The sequence below is a fragment of the Elephas maximus genome, chromosome 21, assembly GCF_024166365.1.
Source record: "Elephas maximus indicus isolate mEleMax1 chromosome 21, mEleMax1 primary haplotype, whole genome shotgun sequence".
NCBI lineage: Eukaryota > Metazoa > Chordata > Mammalia > Proboscidea > Elephantidae > Elephas > Elephas maximus.
Genome location: NC_064839.1, coordinates 48,551,701 through 48,563,885, shown reverse-complemented (window position 1 = coordinate 48,563,885; position 12,185 = coordinate 48,551,701). Strand labels below are relative to the sequence as shown.

The 12,185-nt window shown below is 47.8% G+C and overlaps 1 protein-coding gene across 2 annotated transcripts in view; it reads right to left on the bottom strand.

The window, feature by feature from the left end:
- The window catches only part of CDH13 (cadherin 13), a 1,228,073-nt gene extending 1,223,024 nt beyond the window's left edge, over positions 1-5,049 (bottom strand). For both annotated transcript variants that reach the window (XM_049863997.1, XM_049863996.1), the window contains exon 1: positions 4,792-5,049. In XM_049863997.1, the coding sequence (XP_049719954.1) occupies positions 4,792-4,836 (45 nt within the window). In that variant the 5' untranslated portion in view covers positions 4,837-5,049. The remainder of the gene's footprint in view (positions 1-4,791) is intronic.
- Between the last annotated feature and the right edge of the window lie 7,136 nt (positions 5,050-12,185).

Below are 12,185 nucleotides of genomic sequence, written 5' to 3'. Positions count from 1 at the left end.
GTTGCTGGACCTTCTGACTTTAAGAGATACAAGAACCTGGGTTTTTCTTTCTTTTTTTTTTCTTCTTTAACATACAGTTCCCCAATTTTCAAAATGTTTGGGCCAAACAAAATATATCCATGAGCAAAATTTGGCCTATGGCTGCTACTTTGCAACCTTTGTCCAGAAACCAGAATTGGAAAGTCAGGATACACAGGCTTCATTACCAGCTAGCAGATGACTCAAGGTTCAATCTGCTAAGCCAAAGGTTGACCCATTCACCTCCACGTGCCCTGACTTGGTTGGCATTTCAAGTTTGAAATGTCCTTTGTCCCCTCTAGCCTGCCCTTGGCTGCACGTCTCAGCAGAGAAAAAAACTGCTCTCCACCCTAACCTCAAAATAAAGCCTCCAACGGGTACCTGGTGAAGAAGCAGGGAACCCTGCCCCCAGTCTGGCCAGCCATTGTGCAGACTGCTCAGATGGAAGCTAGGCCTGGGATTCTGGGTAGCTGTGAAGGAGACAGGCCACAGGGAATTGTATTGGCAGCATCCTTCAGAAGGGTCTGATTCTTCCAGGTGTGTGAGCACCTTGCTGACAGCTAAATCGAAACAATGCCAAAACCACTGGTCACTTGATTTGATTCCGCCCAACTGGATTTATTGTAACTGGATCACACACTGATATTCCCTCTCCTTTTCAAGTGGTGTTGGAAGGTGAGTGGATGTGCCTCATGACTCGCTCTTCTGTGTGGTTGCCTAATGGGCAAGATTATCTCCCTTCACAGGCAGGACTGTTCCTGCCGAAAGAATAAAACCAGGTCCAGCTGAAGTCGGATGCCTGGGGATTTCAGAACCTCCTTACATTCCATGTTGCATTGTCTACAAAGGTCTTTGAAATTTTTCTGCTCTCATACTCAGAGGGGATCCACAGTTGAAGAATCAAGTAGAATAGAACCAACTACAACTGGAAAAAAAGAAAGACAGACACTCAGTGCAAAGGCCATGGGCCCTCTCATTTTGGAGGCGCTTTGCAGCAAATAATTAGGAATACGAAGAATAGTTCTGTTTTGGTGGAGCTGCTACACTGAAGCTCTTTTAAACGTGAGCTGTAGATTCAGTATTTTGTGATGCTGTGTATGGAGCCCTCTTCTGGAGAAATGTTTCAACAGGTATTAAAAGAAGATCAAAACACACACACACACACACAAGTACTGCTGGTTATTTAGATAATACGATCTTCATTCATTCGAGCGTGAATCGAATCCATGGTTTGTCTTTTTCCTTACCTTCTATTGAATAGAAAATAACAGATTCCCCAAGAAACTGCATTTTTGGAAGGAAAGATATCTTCAAGGACCTAGCTGTACTTTGACCTAAACTGTAAACTTCAGATTGAGTTGAAATTTACACATCCAAAGTGTAAGGTATCCAAGGCTGATACTTTTAGATAATGCAGTCGTTGGGTACATTGGTTTGTTGGGCAATTTCACTGTAACAGGTAGAGGATACTTCTCTGGAAGGAAATAGATTTTACTTAATGGAAAACCCAAGAGCTAAAGATAGAAAAGGGAAGAAGGGAGGGAGGCAGAGAAGGAGAGATGGGCTAAGATGACTGTTGGGGCTTTTAATGTAGACTGTGGGATTACATAAATTCCAAGTCACATATTCAGGCTTGCAGTCTATTGAACCTCTTCAGGGACTTGCTTAAAAAAAAAAAAAAAAAGTACAGACACTTGAACTCTACCGCTTTGTCTCTTTTCGCCACTCATATCTGTTTCTCCGGTGCTTTTGGAATCTTCTAGGCTGTCCCACGTGAACCCATCTGGAGGGTAGGGGTGCTCTCTGCAACTTTCCCAGTCTTTCCCCCTCATCCAAGAGGTTCTGCAAATACACACTGCTCTTAAAACCCTAAAAAGCTCTTACAGGAAGCTGCAGGGGCCCTAGAGCATACCGATTCTCAGTTAAAACTCTGAAAATCAAGATTCTGACTCCAAGAGGGAACTCCCCACTCTCGACCAAAATCTCAGAATCCTGTGGAACATTTTTCGTCACTCCCAAGTGACTGCTCTCCAAACCTGGAACCACTCCCTAAAATCCTGATTCTTATGAGATTACTCACTTATTGTTAGGACTTTCAGTTAGTTGCAAGCACCACTACCCGAGTGGGGGAGGGGGGTCATATTTACAGTGGAATTTCTTGCTCATAACGGACTTCATTTGTTTCATGTTCATTCCTTATTGTTGGCAAATTCCAGGGGCCACTTTCAGAATGACCTTTCCCAAAACACTCCAGGAAAGTGGACAGGGGACTGTTCTTCAATGCTGCCAGCTTCTAGCCAGTGTTGAGTGACATCGCATTCCTCCTTCCCCTTCCAAAATGCCTAAAACAGCAACATGGCCAATAAGCTTGCCGAGACTGATGGTTTCCCCAGCCCAGTTCAACTGCAGTGGAAAAGCACACACATGCCTCCCTGAACACCAGCACAGCCGCTGACTAATTTGCTTTGTTACATTGTTTTTCCCTTCCTTCTGTTTTCTCCCTGCCTCAGGAAAGTTTTGTGTTTGCTTGTTGGCTCAAGATTTCCCCCACTTTCCTCTGTGGCAGGTGCAGATCCCGGCTTGAACCTCTTGCCGGATAACTGAAATGCAACAAAATGAATTCTCTGCAAGATGCTCTTGCTACCAGGATATCAATGACTGTCCTCATGTGGGCATTTGCTCTGATTATGTATAACGGTCTTAGAGAGAAACAAGCCTCCCTGGGCAGGCACTGTGCAGCGAAACCTCTGTTCCCTCATTTTTAAGAAACTGAATGAGCTGAGAGCCAGGCCCGGTGTGAGGCAGACACACCAGTTGCTTTGCAAAAGGCACCATGCACCAGGCCCCCAGTGCGGGGTTCTCTCTGGAAGCTCTCATGTGGTCTGTCCTGCTCTAAGGGAGCCATAACTTTGGATAAGCCCTGGAATCAGAGCTGAGGTGGACACCCACTAAGAGACGGGAAGGACTTTAAAGTGCTGGATCAGGCAATGCTAAGTGCTAGTGGACACTGTGCCAGGCATAGTGGTGAATGCTTTTTGTAGGGCATCCTGCTGAATACAACCTACTGCTCCCAGCAATCCTAGGAAGGCGATAGATTATTTTACAGGGGAGAGCCTGGAAGCTGCAAGAGGTTAAGTAACTAGCCCAGGGCCCTACAACTAGCACGTGGCAAACAGGTTGAGGCATGCCCTGAGCTCCCTGTTAAACTGAGCTGTGCAGACGCACACAACCTTAGGGCTATACAGAGTCCAGGCAATCTGGGAAACTGGCTCACAGGCAGCAGTAGGATTTGTGGCACGTCTTGAGGCTACAGGGACCCCAAGAGAGTCAGTGAGCAAAGTCCTGGAGGAAACAGTGCTATATAGTTGGGAAGTCCTGGATGGGGTCATGTATCCAGAGAAGAAGAGGTCATGAGTGGGGGCAGAGGTCAGCAGCCTGGACCCTTAGCTCTTCGCCCTGGCACTAGTATCCACCCTTTTCCTTTGAGTCATGTTCGTGGTCATTGTGTTTCTGGGACACTGGCGCATTTCCAAAGTGCAACCCTAATCTTGATCTAGGACTGGTCACCCCTTGGAAGACGGCACTTTCCCCCTTCATCCCAGCCAGCCCCTTCCTTTCCATCCCCCTTCCTCTCACCCACCAGCTCACACACGTGCCTCTTCCCCTGACACCCGGGAGTCCTGGCCAGAACTCCACACCCATTCCTAGTACCCTGGGGCACTCGCTGTCTCCTTCTGCTCTGCCAGGCTCTGCCGGGCTCCTCCCCGCCCACTTGTAGACCGCCAGACCCCTGTGCAGGGCTGGGCGTGCCCCTCAGCCGCCAGCACCCTAGCTTGGCCTCAGAGGACTGTTTTCTGCCTGCAGGCAAACTTCCCGATGCAGAGGCGATTGCTGGAAGACCGCGTCTACACACTCCTCCTCCCGGGGTAGGCGGCCCTTCCCTGACGCCGCAGCGCTCTAAGGGTTAACAGGCAGCTGCAGTCCGGGTGGGGAAGGCTTGAACTTTTCTCCGCGCTCCGCGCCCGACCGGAGAGACAGCAAAGGCAGCAGCCCGGGCCCTGGCCCGGGCCGGAGCTCCAGCTGGCTAGACGATGGGGGCGCGGGGGCCCGGGCTCCGGCCCTTCCAGCCCCGGGGTCGGGGAGGAAAGGACCCGATGAGGGCGCGGCGCTACCGGCGTCTGTGAGCGACAGCGGCAGCCGGGCTGCAGCGCTTGGCTGGCCCGATGCACCTTAGTACGCGCCGCGGAGCTGGGCGAGGGGCCTGGCGCCCCGGGAAGTCAGTGGTGCCAGGCCGGCCTCTCAGCCGGGCAACCCACAACCCGGACCAGAGCAGCGCTGCCCCCACTTGGTGCTGGCCTGGGAAACCACGACTCACTGGAGTCGCCTCCAACTGTCTTTCTCCAATGCAGGAGCCGCTGGAGGAGGCAAATCAAAGTTCCCCCACTTAATGTAGGCGAGAATGTCGCCCTTGATTGCAAAAAAAGGGCTTGGGCGCTCTCTCCTCCTCTCCAGAACGTACACACACACACACACATTCACACACACACACACACACACGGAAGCCAGGGTGGGAAGCAGGGGTCCCCAGAGGATCTCCAGGGCTGGCAATGACCTCCCTTGCGAGCCCCAGGCTGCCTTCGCCGCCGCGCGCCGGAGCCCCGGAGCCCCGGAAAGCCCCCTCTCCCCGGGCGCACTGGGAGATCCGAATGCAGAAACGGGGCGCAAGGCGAGCCGGAGCGAGGCGGCCGGCGCCAGGCAGCCGCTCTTCCCTACCTGGGACAGGAGAACGCACAGGACGAGTGGAGTTCTGGGCTGCATTTTGTCCGACTAGAAGCGCCCGGCGGCGTTTTCATTCACACACGCGGCTGCACTGAGCATATTTTCCGTGGGAGCCAGCCTTTGAGGAGAGGCTCTGCCTCGCCAGCCAGCCAACTTCCCAAATAGATCAGCGGCAGCATCACGAAAGCATTGGGTAGAGGCTGATGACCAGGACCAATGGCTTTACAAGACGGATTCCTTCATAAAGCTCCCTCATTTTGCATGGCAGATACGGGGCTAGCACCTCTCACAGAGCGAGCCCCTAGGAGGAGGAAGCCCATTTGCCTTTTTGGACTGTTGGGGGCTCAGCCTCACAAATCACGCCTGGGCAAGGCGAGCCGATTCCACTTTTCCGTAGAATGGAATTGCACCAGCGGCTGGTGGCCACTTCCAGCCCAGTGCGAAAAGATTCTCTTTATTAAAATGTTAATAAGATTCACTTTATTTCCAATAAATCAAATAAAATGACCCCAGCAGTCCCAGCCCTTTCTATGCCTGGAAAGACTGGGTTGTGATTTTCTCTTTTTCTTTCTGTCTTTCTCTCTTTTTTCCCCAATGTGGCCCAAGTCAAGATGGTATTTGGTGTTTCCCTGCCATCTCACAAATCACAAAGAGGACAATCAATTCTAGCTTGCAGGAAAAAAAAAAAATCTATCAAGGGGCAATAGATTTTATTAACTGCTCAAGTGACAGTCTGACTGGTCGCCTGCTCTATGAAATGTGCATCTGGCACGGAATCTGGAGCTATGATTTGAGGAAAAAAAAATTTTTTTTTCTATAGGAATGTGACCTTTCAGGAGCTCCTGGCTGCCCCAAGGACTGAGGACAGCAGTAGTCACTGCTCAAGGGAGTTTACAAGTGGGGAGCTTTGGGAATGAGGGTGAGAATATCTAGGTCTGCCTTCACCAGTAGCAATCTAAGTGTACCCAGTAAAGACCTCACTTTATCATTTCCATGCAGCCTCTTCTAAAAAGGATTTAAGGTGTTTTACAATGAAGGACACTTGTGCAATAGAATTTATACAACCAAATTAGGAAATCTGGACTAGGAGGAAAATGCAGAAAGTTGAAATGCTAACCTCCATTTCTAATAATGTATTTGCTCTGATTTGAATCTGAGCTTCCTGGTGGCCAAAGCAATAACAGAAACATGTACATTAGTTATTGCTATAGAAACATGCATACAAATGTCTCCAACATCATTTCACCAGCACAATACCGGGAAAAAAAAAGTGACATCTAATATACAGGACACTGAGCAATGAAGCATGCTTACATCTAGTGGACAGGGCTGTATTTACCAGCATGTGACACAGAACCTGGGACATGAAGACAGTCATTAAACCCGAACCCAATGCCATCGAGTCAATTCCCGTTCATAACAACCCTATAGGACAGAGTAGAATCACCCCATAGGGTCTCCAACACTGTAAATCTTTAAGGAAGCAGACTGCCACATCTTTCTCCCACAGAGGGGCTGGTGGGTTTAAACCACTGGGCTTTCAGTTAGCAGCTGTGTGCTTAACCACTATACCACCAGGGTGTTAAATGAGTAGAAGGCTGACTTAATCAAGAGGCAGCAGAGGGTGGGGAGGTGCAAAGAGTCTGGAGCCACACTGTTTAGGTGCAAAGTCAGCTCTGCCACTTTCACGTAAATTATTCAAACTTTCTGTGCCTCAGCTTGTCCACTGGTAAAATGGAAATATAAATAGTACTGAACTCATAAGGTGTGGTGAGGATTACATGTAAAAATAACTACTCAATAAATGTGAACTGATACATGATTTTAAATCCCTTCTTTGTCAGCTGTTCAGTCACATGGTCTCCAACAGGCTGTCCCAAGATTACTGATGAGGATGCAATGGAGTCCTGTCAATCAGAGACCAGATGAACTGAGCCCATGGATTTAGTGGACACAAAGGTAGGGACAGAGAGCAGGGGACAGCTCAGGAAATGATAAACCATTGTGAGCGGTAAGTATGGCAGAAAGACGATGTCCTAGCCAGGTTTTCACCAGAAGAAGCACAGTGGAGGGAGAACACTCTGTAAGAGCAGAGAGAGTCCAAGGCTGCAATCAAAGGGCAAGTCAGTATGGTGGATTTTCTACTTCTGCTGGCCCTTTCTGTGATCCCTTCATACAATTGTCCTTAGTGCTGTTCACCAACTATTCCAGTTTTCTCCCTTCTGGGCTCACAGCAGGGTTGCATTTGCTGGCCCCCTTGTGATCAGGGTGGGGCCATATGACTAGTTCTAGCCAATGACCTGTAAGAAATGACATGTGACACTCAGAGGCTGCAGTATTTAGTTGCCAGCGTGAGACAGGTTGGTTTCCCTGGCAATAGATGCTGAGATAGAGATGTATACAGATGGCTTGCTGGAAGTGTTCTTAGGAACATCTGTAAGAGCATGAGGGAGACAAGACTGGCAGAGGGAGAAGTTGAACAACCTAGCAACTGCAATAGAGGCCTCAGCCCGTCTTCGCGGAGCTCTGAGGCTGGGCCGACCTTCAGAAATGATCCACCCTAATAGAGTGAAAAAAAAAATTTTAGTTTTTTTAATAGAGTGAGGGGAGTTGGGTGTTAGTGCTCCCAGTGGGCAAGTTGCCAGATATGAGCTGTCCCCAAGGAAGAGGATAATCTTGGGTGAGGCAGCTCGGTTTGGGAAAGGGCAATTTTCTGTTCTGATCTCAGATTCACCATCCACTTATAAAACTAGGCCATTGGGCCCATAACAGGTCAACAGAAATCTGTGATTCCCAGCCCAAACATGCCCTTCTGAGTTTGATGGTACAAGTGAAGGCAGATGTAGGTTTACCTGGCCAAAACCCTACTGACTGAAGACAGGACCTGTGCAGGTAGTCACCAAGGACCTGGATTTTGGTTCTGGAGGAATGGCCTTCGCCCACCTCACCTGACTCCTGCTGGGTTTGCCTAAAGGATCAGTCCCCATCCTTTCTTTGCTTGGATTTTGGGGCTGGGAGGAGTTAATTTCAGGGGTTTTCTTAGGTCTGAGGGCTCACCTCTACAAACCCACGAAGGCCTGGAGTTCTTCCACAGAACCTAACAAGGTGGAAAGAGATTCATCAGCCAGATGAGAACTGAACTGGGTTCTCCAGACTATTTATATTAGGAAAGTTGCTTTTCCTCCCCAAGCCTCAGTTTCTTCATCCACAAAATGGGGATGACAATTCTCCAAAGGCTATTACAAAAATTGATGTTACTTCTCACCACTCCTCACTCTTGGTCTTAGACATGCATTTTGCCAAAGGGCAGGATGTCAGGTTTCCTTCAAAAAAGACAGGAAGAAAATCACTTCACACCAATGATAAAAGGCCTCTGAAGAAGAAATCCATTTTTGTTTGTTTGTTTGTTTTTCCTCCAGCTCCCTAACGGTGGCAAAGAAATATTGACACTGAAAAATAAACCCCATCTATACCCACCCCCACCCCACATCCTCCCTCCCAGCGCCTGTCTAAGCCTGGCTGTGGCACAGCTGCAGGCTCCCTGAGAAGCTGTGTCTGCATGGAGACATGGTCAAGGTTCACACCACTTTTCCAGGCACATCTGCCTGGCTTGGGATCTGACAGAGTCTCCAACAGCACCTGCCTCCTGCTGATGCCAGGGGTGGAGAGTTTCCTCTCTCTGGCTGATGTGGATAAAGACATATCAGAGCACAGGGAGGGAGCCATGTGGGGCTGTGCGTGTGTATGGGTGTGCACATGCACATGGGAGTGTGTGTATGGTGGGGAGGGAGACAGTTGGTGTACCGTCCAGCAAAGAAAATTCATTTAAATGTTGGTACCCTTTGAGTATGCTACTGTGATGAGGTACTCTTATAAAAAAGCGATAAACCAGATAGAAGCTCTTATGAGACACAACAGCTGTCAGATATGCCTGGAGCCCTCGATACTGGGGATGTACTTGGACAGCCTAGGAGAAAGCCTACACCATGCAGCATTACAACATACTGTCATGCTGATGGCACACCCTTCTCAATGGACAGCCAATAAATACAACCAAGATGATGACAATATACTTCCCCAGACCACCCAAAAGTAGCACCCTGATCACTCTTGAGCCATGTACCCTGCCTTATGTCTCTTTATAGCCCTTTTTGTTACCTGCCCAGTACTATCCATGATCAATTGCATTATCGTCTTAATTCTTCACTCCAACATGCCTCTACACCATTAGCCCTTTGACTTTGGGTTTGACTGTGGGATTTGCTTTGGCCAATGGAATTAGACAGAAGTGATGGGGTACAAGTTACCAGCACAGGCTCCAAGAGGCCCCATGTGTTTCAGCTTGTTCTTGCTTGGGCCTCTACCGATCCCTTGAATGGAATATGGTGGGCTAAGTTTTCCAGGGAGGAGGGTGGAGTACTCCCACCTAACTGAGACACTTGAGCAAGCCCAGCAGAGCCCTGCTCGGATCAGCCAACCCACAGATGTGTGAGCTAAAAAATATCAGTGCTCCCATTTTGGGGTGGTTTGTTACATAGCAATAGCTAACCAATAATTATATTTGCTATTTGTTGTCTATCTTTCCTCTGGGATATAAGCCCCACATCTGTCTTTTTGGTGTTGTGTCCTCAGCTTCTAGAACAATGTCTGGTACAGAGTAGGTGCTCAAAAATACTTTGTGGAATGGTTGAATTAAATGGCTTTTGTACTAAAAAACTGGTGATACAGCTAGGAGACCTTCCTAAAGGTACTGCCTCACTGGAAATACTTCTGATGGCAACCGTACCATCCTTCCACACTGAAAGCAGCTTCTGCCCATCAGATTCAGCCTTGGACAGTGCAAGTTCTTCTCACAATAGTCTAGACCAGGACAAGAGAGAGTAAAGAGCATCCCACACAGGCTAGCATGAACATGTGCATGCTTGGAGGTCTTTAGCAGAAGACACTTGGGGGTCTGACATTTTTCTGAACCTCCCTGGTCTATGAAGAGAAGAGTAAGAATAAGATGGAAAATATTCTGTTGGCTTTTGAGGGCTACACAAATGTCCTGTCCTCTGTGAATATGTTTAATACAATCATGACATCCACCCTAGCATAGAGATGAAACCAGGAATTACTTTTACACACCGCAGTTAAATTGGCCAAACTTTCTTTCCAACCTCCTTTCTTCCTTAGCAGCAAAACTCTGCAGTCAGATGCTCATTTTATCCTGTGAATGAGAAGCAGTTAAAACCCCCCTCTAGGTGTCTCCCTTACCCAAAATTAGTGACTGGGGTTATTTCCACACAGAGAATCAGATCAGCATCGATTCAGTAGAACAGTAGTTTTCAGAGATGACCCCAGACCAGCAGCATCAGCATCACCAGGGAACTTGTTGGAAATGCAAATTCTCAGGCCTCTCCCCAGACCTACAATTTCAAAAACTCTGGGTGGGATCCAACCATCTGTGTTTTACAAGCACTTCTAATGCATGGTTTGAAAATCTCCACTCTGGAGAATTCCCCACTACTTACTTACATATATTCATTCATTCATTAATCTATTCATTCATTCATTCAAGAAACACTCACAAAAGGCCTATTGCATGTTAGCCACTGAGCTAGGCAAGGGGGAAAGAGATGACAAGTCATGGTCTGTGTGCTTAAGAAACTATGACTCATAGAAATACATGATTCTATTATAAGTGCTACAAGAGGTGCTAAGAGCATGTCAGGCAAGCCAGAACTGTGGTGCATTGAGACATGTTTCAGGGGAGGCAAGAGAGCCGCTGTCGTTGGTCTCCACAGTGTGTCAAAAACCATCTTGGATCTCCACATGACAGAAATGGTAAGTTTTGTATCTGTGGAAGGCAAAACCCAAAAACCAAACCTGTTGCAGTCTAGTCAATTCAGACTCATAGCTACCCTATCCAAGAGTGTAGAACTGCACCACAGGCTTTTCAAGGCTGAAATCTTTAAGGAAGCCGATTGCCACATCTTTCTCCTACACAGCGGCTGATGGGTTCAAACTGCCAATCTTTTGATTAGCGACCGACACTTAACCACTGTGCCACCAGAGCTCCTTATCTGTGGATCCAAAAAGACCTGTTGCCATCGAGTCAATTCCAATTCATAGCGACCCTACAGGACAGAATAGAACTGCCCCATAGAGTTTCCAAGGAGCGCCTGTTGGATTTGAACTGCAGGCTTTTTGGTTAGCAGCTGTAGCACTTAACCATTATACCACCAGGATTGCCTGTCTGTGGCTAAAAACCAAAAAAAACCAAACCCAGTGCCGTCGAGTCGATTCCGACTCATAGCGACTCTATAGGACAGAGTAAAACCGCTCCATAGAGTTTCCAAGGAGCACCTGATGGATTCGAACTGCCAACCCTTGGTTTGTAGCCCTAGCACTTAACCACTATGCCACCAGAGTTGACTGACTGTGGCTAGAGAATCTAAATAATAGAAAAAAAAATTCAATGCTGCTTTTTAACTCAATTTGAAATGTATTCTTCACAACACCTATCAGGTAAAGTTGAAAAATATTAGTACTTATGTTGGGGGGGGGCATTTTTTATTCAGTTGATAGATAATACTTAGCATGCATTTGGATTATAGGCCCCATCCCCACCACCTGCCTGTCTGTGGTCCTCAAGTAAGGAACCACTGACAGAGCAAATGGGAAATGGGAGGGGGAGATGGTGACCAGAGGGACCGCAGAAGACAAAACTGGGCAGTTTGCGGGTCCAGACAAGGGTGGGCTTAAGTGTCAACCCCAGGAAGTTGAACTTTATCCATCTGGCAAGCGAGAATCACTCAAATTGTTTAAACAGGGATGGTTCAATATCTCATTTACATTTTAGGAAGATAACTCTAGCTGCATTGGAGGATGGACTGAATCAAGGACCAGAAGAGAAAGAGAGACTTCTTGGAAGACTACTATGCAGTGCAGATGACAAGAGCAAAAACTCTTTGTCTTAGTTTCCTGCACAGCAAGAGGTTAAAGATATTACATGGCCGTCTCCCCTGCTGCCTAGCACAGTGTCTAGCACGTGACACAAGCTTCAGCAATAATAGATGAAAGAAAGCATGCTTATTAAATTATGTTAGGCTGAATTCGAGCCCCAGTTCTTCACCTCTCCCTGTAACCAGTCCGAGTTCAACAATGGAGTGAACCTCCTCTCCTTTGATTTTGGACTTGGCCATATGGCTTGCTTTGACCAATAGAATGAGGAAGAAGAGACAGTGTGCAGTTCTGAGCCCAGGTCTTAGGATGCCTCGTGTGTTTCTGTTTGACCTTACACCTCTGCCATCTCCATGAAAAGATCATGTCCTGGCTATTGAGCTGGTCCAAGGAGGATGAGAAACATGGGAAACTGAGCCACCCCAACTCATCTACAAACCTGA